Here is a 17,442-nt window from a genome sequence, read left to right as displayed (position 1 = left end):
CCAGGGCTGATCTCCTTTAGGATGGACTGGTTGGATCTCCTTACAGTCCAAGGGACTCTCAAGAGTCTTCTCCAACACCACAGTTCAAAAGCATCAATTCTTCGGTGCTCAGCTTTCTTCACAGTCCAACTCTCACATCCATACATGACTACTGGAAAAACCATAGCCTTGACTAGACGGACTTTTGTTGGCAAAGTAATGTCTCTGCTTTACGTTTAGTTTACTATATTTGCATCTGTCCATCTCTCTGTCCATCAGTATATTGATCCATCTTATTTGTGATGCAGTTTAAAGTTGTGAACATTAGTGTACTTGACCCTAAACACTTCAGCATGCATATCATTAACTAGAGTTCAATATTTGTTTATGGTTTTAAAATGTTTTTAGAGGTAAAATCTGCACACAGTGAAATGCTCACATCTTATTTGCATCATTCGATGAGTTTTAAAAACAGTATACATCTGTTTTACCCCAAACCCCATCAAAATATAAAACATTACTGTCACCCCAGAGATTATAACTCCAACCTAGTCAGTCCCCACCCTCCTTGCTTTTTTCCAAACAACTACTGTACTGATTTTCCTTTCTACTGTAGATTAGTTTTACCTGTTCAAGAACTTCATATAAATGGAAACATAGAATATGCTCTAGAAGCTTTATATTTTGGCTCTTACATTAGGCCTGTGATTCCCTTTTGAATTAGTTTTTGTGTGTAGGGTGAGATACGAAGTTTAACCCTTAATTCATACCATACATAAAAATTAATTCAAGATGGATTATAGTAATAGGTTTTTTTTGCATTTTTTTGAGGGGTCAAGAACATTTATATATATTGATATATATGTCCCATTCCTTGAGTAATAAATCTAAGATAAACCCAAATGTTCAACATCACAGCATCACTGATGCTAATCCTCTTTGTAGAGGTCTTTTTCAATATACTTCACTTCCTGAACTGGCTTTTTTTTTTTTTTTTTAAACCCACTGGACCATCAGGGAAGTCCCTGAACTGCCTTTTTTAAATGGCAGAAAATTGCCCTGGGAAATACTTTGTTTGAATATCTCATTTTAATTTAATGTTTTCTACTTTAAGGTATTTCTTCTGGTTTTTAACTTTGTAGTCACTTTGATAGGAATTGTAGGGGGAAAAAAAGGCAAAGTAGTGAATATACTGGATTTTTATGTGATTTTGTTTTTGGCCCTCAAATATTGTTTAAACTGTCCTTAAACATCAGGTATTTGTTTGTGCCTTACTGTGGGAAGGGTTAGACTTTATTTGAAGGTGATTTCTTTTCCCAGGGCAGTTCATCAGTTTAGGCAAGTTGGAAATGCTGTGACCTGGATCTTCACTGAGCTACAAGGGAAGACCCCTCACAAGGGAAAGGGTGTGTTTATTTTTGTCAGTGCTTAGCTCCTAGAGTACTTGAAATATTGAAAAAATGTTTAATGTTTGCATCTATTTCCCCACATCTGGGATTTTCATATACTTTTGCTTACAAAGGAGAATGTAGACAGAGTAAGGTCAACATGAATAGAATTTCTGAGTTTATACTCCAAACACAAATACTTTATTCCTCATCTCAAATTTCTCACCTGGTCATCTGAATTAAGGAGGATTAATTTCTTTTCTGAGTACATTTTTCGTCTTGACATAATATTTCTTTGGATTGTCCTCTCCATATCTGATACATTTACTTGGTCATACTTGGAAATTTCATAATCAGAAACAGCTCACTCTCCACTTAAACCAAAGTCTTGTTTTATTTGAGCTAAAACTATGAAATAATTAAAAGAGTTCATGGCCAGATAACTCAACCTTCAGTTAATCTAATATCCAAACCGTTTTTCACCTTGGCACTTAGTAATGAAAAAAATTCGTTGGAGTTAAGGAAGAATCTCTTTTGAGGTGTTCTATGTAAAATGACTTTTTTTCCTTACAAAGCCTTGTGTCTCTTTCTTCCTTAACAGTAAAACTAATACTATATGCAAGAAATGTGCTCAGAATGTGCAGTTGTATGGAACGGTAAGTAGGGTTTCTCCTTACCTAACAGTGAGTAGTCTGGTCTCTTGGGACCTTACCTTCTGCGAACTGTTAATATAATTACAGTTTTTTAAATTAGAAGACCTAGTTATGTAAAAATGTTCTCAGAAAAATGTATCTAGTATTTATCTTTCAAAGTTAGCTAATACTTAGTATTAATAAGTTCTGTGTTTGTAGTCACTATGACAGGTTTGTGATATAATTTTCCTGGAGAAGCTTCAGTAACCAGTATGTAAAGAGAAGGGGAAAGATGTATCCTGTGGTGTGAGCTCTTGGCTTGGTAATAGTTGACTTTTCATTTTGATGAATAATTTTTTTTTTTTCAGTGTTAGGGTTCAGCATACTGTGTTCTTGCAGGCATTCTCCCAACATGTTTATACACTGATAATGGCAAAGAGGCCTTTTCAGAAATTTGGAAGCGCTTGCTGGTTTCTCCAAAGAGCTAGATCTGTTGAATTTGTTAGAGAAGTCCCAGCATATATGCTAATGGGATTTTGTTATTTATTTAAAAATCAATAGGTCCTGTGCATAAAAACACTTTACATGGTATGAGGAATTGGGCTTTCTTTGATCAATGTAAAAGGAAATTTATAAAGTTGGGAATGCATTTTTGCATTGATTAGTTAATGTGTATAATAGAAATCATTGGGTTAAAAAAAGCACTGGTATTTTATAATATACTTACTTGACACCTTTTTTTTTCTGTTAAAGCCCAAACCTTGTCAGTATTGCAACATAATTGCAGCTTTTATTGGCAACAAGTGTCAGCGTTGCACAAATTCAGAGAAGAAGTACGGACCACCGTATTCTTGTGAACAGTGCAAACAGCAGTGTGCATTTGACAGGAAAGATGATAGAAAGAAGGTAAGTCTCTGTGTTTTTCGTTTTTCTTGCAGAGATATTAAGATGGGCCAACTGTGTTAAAAAGACATGTGACAGAGACTGATTTCTCAGTTCCTCTCCAAATTGTTATTGACCTTGAAGAAGCTTTTCAGCCTTTGTTTTCTTCACTTATAAAATGTGGACCTTTATATTCTAACATTTAGCTAGTGTTTCATGAGAATCTCAATAACAGTGATCAATATCCCTTATAAGTGAAATGGTGATTGGTGAAATTCTACAAAACTCTGTAGAGATTAGGACTTAAGCAAGGTAAGTGTATTACCAACTTTACAATCTGGCTCTTCAAATGTTTCTCTCTGTTGAAGTTAAAGATCACAAGAAGATGATACAGATAAAGGTCTATGTGGAATGGTGGTACCTTGGTGGAATTAAAATGGTATTGATTTAGTTTGTTTAAAACCCTCCAGTGGCTTCCAGTTGCACTTAGGATAAACCCCAAACTCCTTCCATTGCCTGCAAGGCCCATACCTGACTCTGTCTCGTCATCCATTACTCTCCCCCCTTTCCCTTTGGACCAGCTGCACTGTCCACCTGAGTCCTTCAGACATCCTAGTCTCATTCGTGCTGGCTGGGTATGCTGGATACACAGCCTTCTCCAGAGTGTCATGACTGGTTCCTCATGTCAGGTCTCAGCTCAGTTGCCGCCTTCTCACAGAGACCTTTACTAACTCTCACTCTACCATATACTCTGTTTGTTGTCTTCAATAGCATGTAACATTATGAGAAATTATCTTGTTTATTTGTGTACATGTTTGTCTACCCCCACCAGACTATGAGCTCTCAGTCCATCTTGTTTTCATGTAGTGTTCCCAGCAGTCTGACACATAGTAGTTCAGTTCGGTTCAGTCGCTCAGTCGTGTCCAACTCTTTGCAACCCCATGAATCGCAGCACGCCAGGCCTCCCTGTCAGTCACCAACTCCGGGGTTCACTCAAACGCACGTCCATCGAGTCGGTGATGCCATCCAGCCATCTCATCCTCTGTCATCCCCTTCTCCTCCTGCCCCCATTCCCTTCCAGCATCAGAGTCTTTTTCAATGAGTCAGCTCTTCGCATGAGGTGGCCAAAGTACTGGAGTTTCAGCTTTAGCATCATTCCTTCCAAAGAACACCCAGGGCTGATCTCCTTTAGAATGGACTGGTTGGATCTCCTTGCAGTCCAAGGGACTCACAAGAGTCTTTTCCAATACCACAGTTCAAAAGCATCAATTCTTCGGCGCTCAGCCTTCTTCACAGTCCAACTCCCAAATCCATACATGACCACAGGAAAAACCATAGCCTTGACTAGACGAACCTTTGTTGGCAAAGTAATGTCTCTGCTTTTGAATATGCTATCTAGGTTGGTCATAACTTTCCTTCCAAGGAGTAAGCGTCTTTTAATTTCATGGCTGTAATCACTATCTGCAGTGATTTTGGATCCCCCAAAAATAAAGTCTGACACTGTTTCCACTGTTTCCCCATCTATTTCCCATGAAGTGATGGGACCAGATGCCATGATCTTAGTTTTCTGAATGTTGAGCCTTAAAGCCAGCTTTTTCACACTCCTCTTTCACTTTCATCAAGAGGCTCTTTAGTTCTTCTTCACTTTCTGCCATAAGGGTGGTATCATCTGCATATCTGAGGTTATTGATAGTTCTCCTGGCAATCTTAATTCCAGCTGTGCTTCTTCTAGCCCAGCGTTTCTCATGATGTGCTCTGCATATAAGTTAAATAAGCAGGGTGACAATATACAGCCTTGACGTACTCCTTTTCCTATGTGGAACAAGTCTGTTGTTCCATGTCCAGTTCTAACTGTTGCTTCCTGACCTGCATACAGGTTTCTCAAGAGGCAAGTCAGGTGGTCTAGTATTCCCATCTCTTTCAGAATTTTCCACAGTTTATTGTGATGCACACAGTCAAAGGCTTTGGCATAGTCAATAAAGCAGAAATAGATGTTTTTCTGGAACTCTCTTGCTTTTTCCATGATCCAGCAGTTGTTGGCAATTTGACCTCTGGTTCCTCAGCCTTTTCTAAAACCAGCTTGAACATCAGGAAGTTCACAGTTCACGTATTGCTGAAGCCTGGCTTGGAGAATTTTAAGCATTACTTTACTAGCATGTGAGATGAGTGCAATTGGGTGGTAGTTTGAGCATTCTTTGGCATTGCCTTTCTTTGGGATTGGAATGAAAACTGACCTTTTCCAGTCCTGTGGCCACTGCTGAGTTTTCCAAATTTGCTGGCATATTGAGTGCAGCACTTTCACAGCATCATCTTTCAGGATTTGAAATAGCTCAACTGGAATTCCATCACCTCCACTAGCTTTGTTCATAGTGATGCTTTCTAAGGCCCACTTGACTTCACATTCCAGGATGTCTGGCTCTAGCTGAATGATCACACCATCGTGATTATCTGGGTCGTGAAGATCTTTTTTGTACAGTTCTTCTGTGTATTCTTGCCACCTCTTCTTAATATCTTCTGCTTCTGTTAGGTCCATACCATTTCTGTCCTTTATCGAGCCCATCTTTGCATGAAATGTTCCCTTGGTATCTCTAATTTTCTTAAAGAGATCTCTAGTCTTTCCCATTCTGTTGTTTTCCTTGATTTCTTTGCATTGATCGCTGAGGAAGGCTTTCTTATCTCTTCTTGCTATTCTTTGGAACTCTGCATTCAGATGCTTATATCTTTCCTTTTCTCCTTTGCTTTTCGCTTCTCTTCTTTTCACAGCTATTTGTAAGGCCTCCCCAGACAGCCATTTTGCTTTTTTGCATTTCTTTTCCATGGGGATGGTCTTGATCCCTGTCTCCTGTACAGTGTCACAAACCTCAGTCCATAGTTCATCAGGCACTCTATCTATCAGATCTAGTCCCTTAAATCTATTTCTCACTTCCACTGTATAATAATAAGGAATTTGATTTAGGTCATACCTGAATGGTCTATTGGTTTTCCCTACTTTCTTCAATTTAAGTCTGAATTTGGCAATAAGGAGTTCATGATCTGAGCCACAGTCAGCTCCTGGTCTTGTTTTTGTTGACTGTATAGAGCTTCTCCATCTTTGGCTGCAAAGAATATAATCCATCTGATTTCGGTGTTGACCATCTAGTGAAGTCCATGTGTAGAGGGTTCTCTTGTGTTGGAAGAGGGTGTTTGCTATGACCAGTGCGTTCTCTTGGCAAAACTCTATTAGCCTTTGCCCTGCTTCATTCCGTATTCCAAGGCCAAATTTGCCTGTTACTCCAGGTGTTTCTTGACTTCCTACTTTTGCATTCCAGTCCCCTATAATGAAAAGGACATCTTTTTTGGGTGTTAGTTCTAAAAGGTCTTGTAGGTCTTCATAGAACCGTTCAACTTCAGCTTCTTCAGTGTTACTGGTTGGGGCATAGACTTGAATTACCATGATATTGAGTGGTTTGCCTTGGAAACGAACAGAGATCATTCTTTTGTTTTTGAGATTGCATCCAAGTACTGCATTTCGGACTCTTTTGTTGACCATGATGGCTACTCCATTTCTTCTAAGGGATTCCTGCCCACAGTAGTAGATATAATGGTCATCTGAGTTAAATTCACCCATTCCTGTCCATTTTAGTTCACTGATTCCTAGAATGTTGACATTCACTCTCGCCATCTCCTGTTTGACCACTTCCAGTTTGCCTTGATTCATGGACCTAACATTCCAGGTTCCTATGCAGAGTTTGCATAATTATAGGTATCTTCAATCACTTATTTACAAATTTAAGGAAGACTAATCTTAGGGATTAAGGGTAGATAATCTAGACTCAGTGGGCTTCCCAAGTGGCTCAGTGGTAGAGGATCCACCTGCCAATTCTGGAGACATGGGTTTGCTCCCTGGGTTGGGAAGATCCCCTAGAGGAGGAAATGACAACCCACTCTAGTATTTTTTGCCTGGAGACTCCCATGGACAGAGGAACCTGTCAGGCTACAGTTCATAGGGTCTCAAAGAGTTGTACACGTCTGAATGACTGACTGTGCACGCATGCATCATCTGGACTCAGAGTGCCTGGGTTGAAATCTTTGTTCTCTCACTTATTTGTTGTGTGACTTTGGTCAAGTTAATCTATCAGTGCCTCAGTTTCCTCATCTGTAAATGAGGCTGATCAGATGTCATCATTGTTATGAAGGTTGAGTTATTGGGTGTAAACCCCTTCAAAAGGAATCAGGCACATGATAAGTACTCAGTGTTATCTCTGATGATTTCTTTATGATAGTTTAATTCTCAGAGGGTAATTTTCTATTTTTAAAGTTTATTTGTGAAGGGAAGATTGAAATAAGATGTCCTGTGGTTCAGTATTTGATTCTCATGTTTAATGCTCTCTTTCAGTGCAGTTGCTTTGTTTTCAAACCCTTCTTCAATGAAAGCTCTTTCCTGGGCAAGGTCTCCTAGAGTATTTTAAACTCAGGCCTTTAGGCCACATCCCATAACCATGAAATGGACCACATTGAAGTTTGCTTTCAAAATTCACTTATGCATTCATTAACAAATAATTACATGCTTGTCATATCCGACACTGTTCTGGGTATTGGAAATACACTAATGAACTAGGCAGAAGACACTTTATTCTCTCAGAGCTTTTATCTACATATGAAAGAGATGGATGAGAACAAACAAGTTGAGTGAACACAGGTTTTAGATGTAAGTGCTGTAAGGAAACAGGGTCTCTGGTAGAGAGTGCCCCAGTTTCAATGGGGCGTTCAGGAGGACCTGCAGGGAGATCACATCTGACCCGAAACTGAACTTGACGAGAAGGAAGCTGCAGTGAGAATCTCTGGAGGGCAAAGATCCTGGGAGGAGAGACCAGCTATGAAAAGACCCTGAGGCAAGAGTGATGAGCCTGGGGGACTTCGCTGATGTTCCAGTGGCTAAGACTCTGAGCTCCCAAGGCCGGGGCGGGAGTCAGGGCTCAATCCCTGGTGAGGGAACTAGATCACATGTGCCGCAAAGAAAATCAAAGATCCTGCATGCAGCAGTGAAGGTCAAAGATCCCACATGCCACAACTAAGACCCAATGCAGCCAAATAAATAAAAGAAGGAGGCAGAGTGAGCAAGGGAATGAGATTATAAAGGCAAATAAGGGCTACATTTAAGTCAACATAGGCCATGGTAAAAATTTTCAATTTTTATATATGATAATCTATGATTTTAAGGTGAGAGTTATATAAGATTTACATTTAAGAAGTCCTCTGGCATCTATGTAGAAATGGTTGATAGGGAGAAGAACAGAGAGATCATTTGGGTGAGTCATTTTAAAAAATACTTATTTATTTGGTTACACCCAGTCTTAGTTACAGCACGTCTTTAGTTGAGACGTACAAATTGTTAGTCATGGCATGTGGGATCTAATTCCCTGACCAGGGATCAAACCTGGGCCCCTTGCATTGGGAGTGTGGAGTCTGTCACTGAACCACCAGCGAAGTCCCTGGGTGAGTCTTGTAGTTGTGAGAGATAAGAATGGCTTTGCTTGGGTGGAAGCAGTGGAGTTGGAAAGAAGTGGATAGGTCAGACCTATGAGTTGCTAATGTAATAGGTTAGGAGAGTGAGGGGCAAAGAGGCTTTTGCTAACAAGATTGAAAAATACTTCAGATAAATAATGGTGTGGCTTACCCACCCATGTTCAAAATAGGGCAGAAGGTCCAATTTAGAGGTAAGACAAAACTAAAAACTAAACTGCCAAAACTAAAACTAAAATGCCCCAAACTGAAATTGCGTAAAATATCAGCACGTTCCCTCCCAAGTGTGAGCTAATGGCTCTGCTGCCCTGCCACTTGTACTAGTCCACTTCACAAACTCAGTTTTGCAATCTGAGTGTGGTACAGAGGTGCCCCAGCTTCAGAGGATTGTGGAAGCCCCATTTTGCTTTCCTAGCCCTGTGCTCTGCACCTAGGTGTAGAGATGCTTCTGCCCAAAGTGATCGACTTTTTCTGATCCAAACAAAGTGCCATAGTAGTCACCACCAGGGCCTGGGGCCCTGGAAGCTACTTGCCCATCAGTCTTTTTCTGGAAACCTTTCCATCTGAGAAAAGATACCCAGCATACCACTTTATGAGTCATCTATAAGGTATGAAAGCTAAAGTGCAAATTTTATGTTTTATCTTCTCCCTGCTGTATTTTCCTTGGTGAGAACTATGGAGATATCTGTGTCTTTTGAAATTCTTGTGGGAACTTTGCTCTGGTATGTGTTAAGTTGAGGAAAAACAAAATAAAAAAATAAATATAATTAGCATGTTAAAAAAAAATTTGGCCATGCCCCATGGCATGCAGGGTCTTTGTTCCCCAACAGTGGATTGAGTTCGTGCCCCCTGCAGTGGAAGCACAGAGTCTTCACCACTGGACCACCAGGGAAGTCCCCAGGTCATATTTTGTTAAGCAGTTTTTGTGTACCTTGCACCATGCTTTACCTCCATTATGTCACTGAATCCTTGCACCAGCCCTCTGAGGTACATATTATTGTCCTTCATTTTATAGATGAAGAGATTGATCCCAGTAGTGCCCAGGTGACTTACACGTAAGGTCACACAGCTTGTGAGTGGCAGATCCAGACTTAACCAGAGGTTCTAGCTCCTAATACCCATGTTCTTAGCCTCCGCACTAGCACATTCCTTCTTTATCTTTGTCTCCTCATCTTTCAGGTAGATGGGAAATTGCTATGCTGGCTATGCACACTTTCATACAAACGGGTCCTTCAGAAGACCAAAGAGCAGAGGAAGCACCTGAGCAGCTCTTCCCGTGCCAGCCACCAGGAGAAGGAGCAGTATAGTCGACTGAGTGGCGGCAGCCATTACAACAGGTAACCCCAAGATGCTTGAGATAGAACAAGAGGTTCTGGGAGGTCAGATGTAATACACAAGTAGTCATGGAAGATACTATTTTGTCTAAATTTTTGTATTTTCTCTCTAGTTACTAATCTACAGAGGGAATCTCCTTTGATGTATTTTATAATTCATATATCATCCAAGGGCCAGAGAGACATCCATAAGGCATTAGGGTTTTCTGACTTGGTTTGTGTTGTATTTTAAAAGTTTGTATTCTCCCCACCGTTAAGAGTGGATTATCTCCCTAGAAGACCAGACATTCCACAGTCTGAGGAAATGCAACTTTTCTTATGCATATTTGGCTAGGAGATAGATATTCTAGGTTTGTCCTTATAAGATCCAGTCAAAATGATGCCCCTTCATTGTTGTCTTAAGCTTCCTTTCAGAGTATCTGTTGTGTTGTTAAGAGTTCTGGCTTTGGATTGAATCCTGGGTCTGCCAAGTTCTCTGTATGGGATCTTGGGCAAGTTTTTTCATCTGTAAAATGAGGGAAATATTAACTCATGGAGTTGCTGTGAAAATAAATTATATGGTATGTACATAGTGATTAGTTTTATAACTGGCATATAGGAAGCTTCAGTACATGATGGTTATGCGTTGTTATCATTACCTTTATGATTTTGTTTGTTCATTGTTAGTTACTTTCATGGGCCAGATTCTCTGCAAGGAATGCAGAGATGAGTAAAAAGAATCACTCTGTTTTCTAAGAGGTATGCAGCCTGGTAGGGAAGACAGACCTGTAATCAAAGTATTGCAGGATAATCTGAGGGTGTCACAGTGAAAGCATGCCAAGATACAGGCATAAGAGGCCATGGTAATTAACTGCCTGGGGAGGTCAAGCAATGAAAGATCAGAGAAGAGCTGACATTGGAGCTAGATCTTAGGATAAATCAGAATCGTCAGATAAGGAATGGGTGGAGGGAATAGCAACTGCAAAGACATGGAGGGCATAAGACCACATGGAACTTAGGAACAGCAGATCCTTTTATTTTGCTGGAGCTTATGATTGGGAGCAGAAAATGGGATGGAAAGGAATCCAGCAGACCTGGTAAGTAACATGATCTTGATGTTAGTAATTTTAATAGGGAGCCACTGAAAGGACCTGTGTTGGGGAGGGACGAAATCTACCTTAAAAAAAAAAGATTAACCCAGACTATTGTGAAGAATGCACTGGAGGAAAAGAGGCTGGGGGCTAGTTAAGAAGCTTTTTTGGTAAGAGTCCAGAAAGAGATGTTAATAGAGAACCTCAGGTAGTGGCACTAAAGATCGAAGAGGTAGATTCAGGAAGACATTTCAGAAGGAGAATTATGTGTAAATTAGATAATCTGATGAACAGGTAGATGGGCAGGAGCTGGGTGAATAAAGGATAATTCTCAGGTTTCTTACTGGGATGAGTGAGTGAATCCTTATCTGAGAGACTGTCAGAAGGGGAAAAAAGTTCAGTTTTGGAAAGTTGAGTTTGAAGTGTCAAGAACTATTTAGCTCTTTTTTGTGGCACCTTTGAGGCTATCGGCTGCTCCAAGGTGAAGCAGAACATCTCTTTCGCAGCCACTGGCTGCCAGAAACTCACTGCAGTGGACAGTGAACGCAGACTTTGTACCGTCTGTGAGAAGTTCGTGGCTGTGGAAGTTGCTGCTGATGCTCCAGGTAAAGAATGGAGGATTATGTGTTCGAATCAGTGGTGGGAATGACAGGCAAAGGACCATGAAGCAGGCCATGAAGCAGGGTGGTGACCCATGGCAGTGTCCACCTACTACTGAATTAAAGAGTATTCCTGTTACAGGCCAAGGAAAACTGGAGAAGGAAAGAGCAAATCTGTATAGGTTGCATTGTGAATGCCAATCTGAGTGTCCTCAATTTGGTCATTGTCAAAAAGGGAGAGGAGGATATTTCTAGATTTACTGGTACTACTGGGACTCCACCTGGGGCCCAAGAGCTGGAGTCTGCAAACTTTATAATCTCTGAAGTAAAGATCTTGATTACTGCCTCCTGTACAATGTCACAAACCTCTGTCCATAGTTCTTCAGGCACTCTTATCAGATCTAATCCTTTGAATCTATTTGTCACTTCTACTGTATAATCGTAAGGGATTTGATTTAGGTCATACCTGAATGGTATAGTGTTTTTCCCTAGTTTCTTCAATATAAGTCTGAAGTTTGCAGTAAGGAGTTCATGATCTAAGCCACAGTCAGTTCCTGGTCTTATTTTTGTTGACTGCATAGAGTTTCTCCATCTTCAGCTGCAAAGAATATAATCAATCTGATTTCGGTATTGACCATCTGGTGACATCTATGTGTAGAGTCATCTCTTGTGTTGTTGGAAGAGGGTGTTTGCTATGACCAGTGCATTCACACTAGCAAAGTAATGCTCAGAATTCTCTAAGTGAGGCTTCAACAGTATGTGAACTGAGAATTTCCAGATGTTCAAGCTGGATTTAGAAAAGGCAGAGGAACCAGAGATCAAATTGCCAACATCTGTTGGATTATCTGTTGAAAAAGCAAGAGAGTTCCAGAAAAACATCTACTTCTGCTTCATTAACTATGCCAAAACCTTTGTGTGCATCACAACAAGCTGGAAAATTCTTAGGGAGATGGGAATACCAGACCACCCTACCTGCCTCCTGAAAAATCTGTATGCAGATCAAGAAGCAACAGTTAAAACCATATGGACATGGAACAACGGACTGGTTCCAAATTGGGAAAGGAGTACATCAAGGCCGTATATTGTCACCCTGCTTATATTTATCTTATATGCAGTGTACATCGTGCGAAATGCTGGGCTGGATGAAGCACAAGCTGCAATCTAGACTGCTGGGAGAAATATCAATAACCTCAGATATGCAAATGACACCACCTTATGGCAGAAAGTGAAGAGGAACTGAGGAGCCTCTTGATGAAAGTGAAAGAGGAGAGTAAAAAAGCTGGCTTAAAACTCAACATTCAAAAAACAAAGATCATGGCATCCAGTCCCATCATTTCATGGCAAATAGATGGGGAAACAGTGACAGACTTTATTTTCTTGGGCTCCAAAATCATTGCAGATGGTGACTGAAGCCATGAAATTAAAAGATGCTTCCTCCTTGGAAGAAAAGCTATGACCAACCTAGACAGCATATTAAAAAGCAGAGACATTACTTTGCCAACAAAGGTCCGTCTAGTCAAAGCTATGGTTTTTTTAGTAGTCACGTATAGATGTGAGAGTTGGACCATAAAGAAAGCTGAGTGCCAAAGAATTGATGCTTTTGAACTGTGGTGTTGGAGAAGACTTTTGAGAGTCCCTTGGACTGCAAGGAGATCAAACCAGTCAATCCGAAAGGAAATCAGTCCTGAATATTCATTGGAAGGACTAATGCTGAAGCTGAAACTCCAATACTGTGGCCCCTGATGCAAAGAACTGACTCACTGGAAAAGACCCTGATGCTCAGCAAGATTGAAGACAGAAGAAGGGGATGACAGAGGATGAGATGGTTGGATGGCATCACCAACTCGATGGACATGAGTTTGAGCAGGCTCCGGGAGTTGGTGATGGACAGGGAAGCCTGCAGTCCATGGGATCACAAAGAGTCGGACACGACTGAGCGACTGAACTGACTGAAGCAAAGACAATGTCCACCAGTATGTTGTGAGAAAGCCCTGAAGCAGAGATGATGAGAAAACTAGGACCAAAGCACCCAAAGTCCAGCATCTTTTTCCTCCACGTGTTCTGCAGCTCAAATGTCAGCATATTGCTCTGAAGAAACAGTGTACTAAGGAAATAAGGAAGAGGTGCAGAATATGCTAAACTTTTGGCCAAGAGAACGAAGGAGGCCAAAGAAAAATGCAAGGAACAGACTGTCAAGAAACAGAAGCTATCCTCTGAGAGCTTCGACCTCTGTGTCTGTGCCCAGTCAAAAATAAGATGTTCTGGAAGTAGCAAGAAACTAAGATCTGATATTAAAAAAGATTATTATTTAGTGCTTAGGCTATTATTTAGGAGCTTAGGCTATAATTCAGAAGAGGTTTGAACATGAGCCACTGGTAGCATATAAGAGTCGGTGGTAGCAGAGCTAATTTTAAAATGTGGATTTCTGTGGCCCTACCCCAGAGTTTAATTCGGTAGGATCTAGGATGGAATCCAGGAATCTGCTTTGTTTTATAAACCTCTCAGATGATTCTCATGCAGATGATCAGGGGAACATCATTTCCACCCACTATAATAGTTGTTAAAACCATACTCTTGACTGATACAACTTAGGCTGGAAACTGAAAACAGATTATAGAAGCACTCAAGGATGGAGTGAGTATTTGAAAACCAAATCTCTAATCAGGGTTAATATGCAAAATATATAAAGAACTCAACAGTATGGTGTTTGCTGAAAAAATTAAAAATAAAACTATCATAGGTCCCAGCAATCACTTTAGTATGTATCTGAAGGAACTGAAATTAGCATTTCTATTCATTTATTCACAATACCTAATATATGGTAGCAACCTGAATGTCCTTGGAGAGATGAATGGTTGAAGAAAATATGGAATATACATTCAATGGAATATCTAGCCATAAAAAAGAAGGGAATACTGCTATTTGCTACAACACAGATAAGCCTGGAAGGCATGTGCTAAGTGAAATGAGGCAGAGAGAAAGACACACACCATGTGGTATCATTTTTATGTGCAATCTTAAAAACTGATTTCATAGATATAGAGAATAGAATGGTGGTTGCCAGGTGCAAAAGGAGAGGGAAATGGGGAGGGTTAGGTTAGAGGGTACAAACTTTGTTAGAAGTAGTTCTCAGTTCTCATGTACAGCTCAGTGACTGTATGCTTCCAAGTTGCTGAGAGGAGATCCTAAGCATGTTGTTGTTCAGTCACTAAGTCATATCTGACTCTTTGCGATCCCATGAACTGCAGCACGCCAGGCCTTCCTGGCTCTCACTGTCTCCCGGAGTTTGCCCAAGTTTATGTCCATTGAGTTGGTGATGCTATCTCAAGCATGCTCACCATTAAAATAAAATGGAATTCCCTTGGCAGTCCAGTGGTCAGGACACTGCGCTTCCACTGCAGGGGGGACAGGTTCAGTCCCTGATTGGGTAACTAAGATCCCACAAGCCACGTGGCACAGCCGAAAAATAAAATCAGGTATGCAAGATGATGGGTGCATTAATTATCTTGATCTTGGTAGTAATTGTTCTATAATATATATATATAAAATTGTCGCCTCATACATTTTAATTAATGTACAGTTATATTTGTCAGTTATAAAGTTGGATGTGATGGGGAGAAGGCATGATCAGTGGTATCAAATATTGAAAAGAGGCCAATAAGAAAAGGTCTGAAAAATCCTTTGGGCTTGGCAATTTTACATCCATCAAAGTAAAAGGGTTGCAGATTAGTTTCAGAGACTAAAACTGATCTTTAGGGTTGTCATGAGACTCTCAGATACTAGAAGATTTACAGAAACAGAGTGAAGAAGAACTGGACTTAGTGTTCAGATACGTAAAGCTTCACTACTAACTAGCTCTATATCCCTGGGTAGGTAAGTTAGCCTTGATGAGCCTCAGTTTCTGCAAAATAGAAATAATCCCTTGTATATGCCTCACAGTATTATAAGATGCATGGGGAAAAATGAATATGAAAGTACTTTTTAAATTGTAAGATGGATTGTGCTTCTGACTAAGGTTTTATTGACTTGTTCTCATTGTTATTAATAAAGCAGATAGTATTTAATCACAGGTAAAAATTTGGGAGAGGACTATAGAAATGAGCTGTCCATGCATCTATGGAATTAAGACTTGGGTGGATTTTGATGATCAAGAGTAATTAGCTCTTGCATAGAATAGGTACAGTATTATGTTGGTCCCATTTGACAGGACTTTCATTGTGGTGTTTTATTAATCTTTGATTTCTAAAGTGTGTGTATCTCTCTTTCTCTCTCTCTCTTTTTTCTTTTTTGCCATTAAAAGTCAGAAAACCCTTTCTACGTCTTCAATTCAAAATGAAATCCCAAAGAAAAAATCCAAGTTTGAGTCGATCACAACCAATGGAGATAGGTAAGCCAGTTCAAGTGTGTGTGCATGTTTCTGTTTGAAATGCATACACAGTTCCTGAAACAGGAATACGTTTTAGGGTGTGTCATGGAGCTAGTTTATGGTTGTCAGCGAACTTCTCAGGGATACTACACTAGACACTTATCTTATAAACAAACAATACTGCTATTAGTTTATAAATATAATCTTGTCTAGAACATATAACTGGATTTAATAGCAGTTGAATTTTCTGTAGTCCACAAATAACTTCTCACAAGAATTCAAAGACATGCTTTTTATTGTGATCTGTGCCTATAGCCTTCTCCAGGCAGGGCAGGAGTTGGTCTGCAGAGGCAAAACAGAGACAAATTGGAAATTTTTCTTTTTTGGGCACACTGCACAGCTTTCGGAACATTAGTTCCCCGACCAGGGATTGAACCCTGGCTGTGGCAGTGAAAGTGCTCAGTCTTAACCACTGGACCACCAGGGAATTCCTGACAATTTATAATTAAAGCAGTACTGCTCAGTCTGTGAGGGATAATCCATGCTTCCTTAGCATTAAGAGAGATAACCCAAAGCAGATGCTGAATCAGGAGGGAAGGAGATGCATTTGAATATTTTTGTTTCATTTTAAGCCTTTCTGAATGCATTTTTATTCCTCACTTTCCCCTTTCCTTCTTAGTGATGCTTCTGCTTACGAGCTATTTTCTCCTCATATCCAGGATGCCCTGTCCATGTTGGTGTAGTGGGCTGCTTCTCAACAGAGTCTTGGGGCCTGTTCCTCCAGGCTGGGCATTCTGAAGTGAGACCACCTGGCACACTCATCCCTAAAATCCTTGGAATCATCTCCATTCTGAAAACTCCCATTCTCCATTCTCTCTCCCAGACGGTGGTAGATATGGGAGCAGACCAGCATATAGGCTTACTGGGGTTGAGTTTTGTTTATTTAGGGGTATACATAGCATCTCTGAAGTTGGCTTTTTCATTAACTTGATTTGAGACTCTGCAGACTCTCTTTGTATTTCTGGTATCATTGACTTCAAACTTCTTGAATTGATCCTTCTAGAAATGCTTGGTTTAGATATTCTAATTATATAGGGAAAGGAACCATAAAGACCATCTTTCTGGTTAGCTTTACTGTTACTGTTTGTTCTCTGAGCAGCTAGTTTGACCATTCTGAAGAAAATGGATGTGGCACTGATTGTCTTATCACATCTGCCAGGATGCATGATCCTGTAAAAAGTTCTTCAGGGAATGAACCATTCTGAATGCCCTGCTTTATGAAGGCCTGAGCCAAGACCCACAGCCTTTAGATTCATCATTTCTGTTTTGTGCTGTTTATGATGTGGGCTGTGTTTGAATGACCCGGAAAAAGCTCATTCATAGCCTTTAGTTTAACCAACAGGCCTTAAAGTTTGCCTTCTGTTGGGTCATTTGGTTTTTGAGATACTGCCACTGTTCTTGCTGACTATTGCTATGGCTTCACCAAGCCAAAGACTTTAAACTTTCTGTTCAGTGTTTTATTGCATCTGGTTAGCAGCAGTGAATGTTTTCCTCAATTAGGATGCTGATCCTTAACTTAGACGCATGATCTTTCATAATGTCCTCTGGGAAAGATCTTTAAAAATAAATTTTTCTTTAAATATACATGGTAATTAAAAAAGCAACCTAATAACTTGAAAATTTAGAAAAA

At 40.2% G+C, this 17,442-nt stretch overlaps 1 protein-coding gene across 2 annotated transcripts in view; it reads left to right on the top strand.

The window, feature by feature from the left end:
• The window catches only part of FAM76A (family with sequence similarity 76 member A), a 32,579-nt gene that overhangs the window by 2,771 nt on the left and 12,366 nt on the right, over nt 1–17,442 (top strand). Inside the window, exons 3-6 of one of the 2 annotated variants that reach the window (XM_019980238.2) lie at nt 1,969–2,023; nt 2,753–2,905; nt 9,563–9,720; nt 15,687–15,773. In XM_019980238.2, coding sequence (XP_019835797.1) covers nt 1,969–2,023; nt 2,753–2,905; nt 9,563–9,720; nt 15,687–15,773 — 453 coding nt within the window. The remainder of the gene's footprint in view (nt 1–1,968; nt 2,024–2,752; nt 2,906–9,562; nt 9,721–15,686; nt 15,774–17,442) is intronic. The other variant, XM_019980245.2, reaches the window with a different exon arrangement.

The sequence above is a fragment of the Bos indicus genome, chromosome 2 (genome assembly GCF_029378745.1).
Source record: "Bos indicus isolate NIAB-ARS_2022 breed Sahiwal x Tharparkar chromosome 2, NIAB-ARS_B.indTharparkar_mat_pri_1.0, whole genome shotgun sequence".
Taxonomy (NCBI): Eukaryota; Metazoa; Chordata; class Mammalia; order Artiodactyla; family Bovidae; genus Bos; species Bos indicus.
The sequence above is the reverse complement of the archived record's forward strand: the minus strand, read 5'-3'. Positions and strand labels throughout refer to the sequence as shown.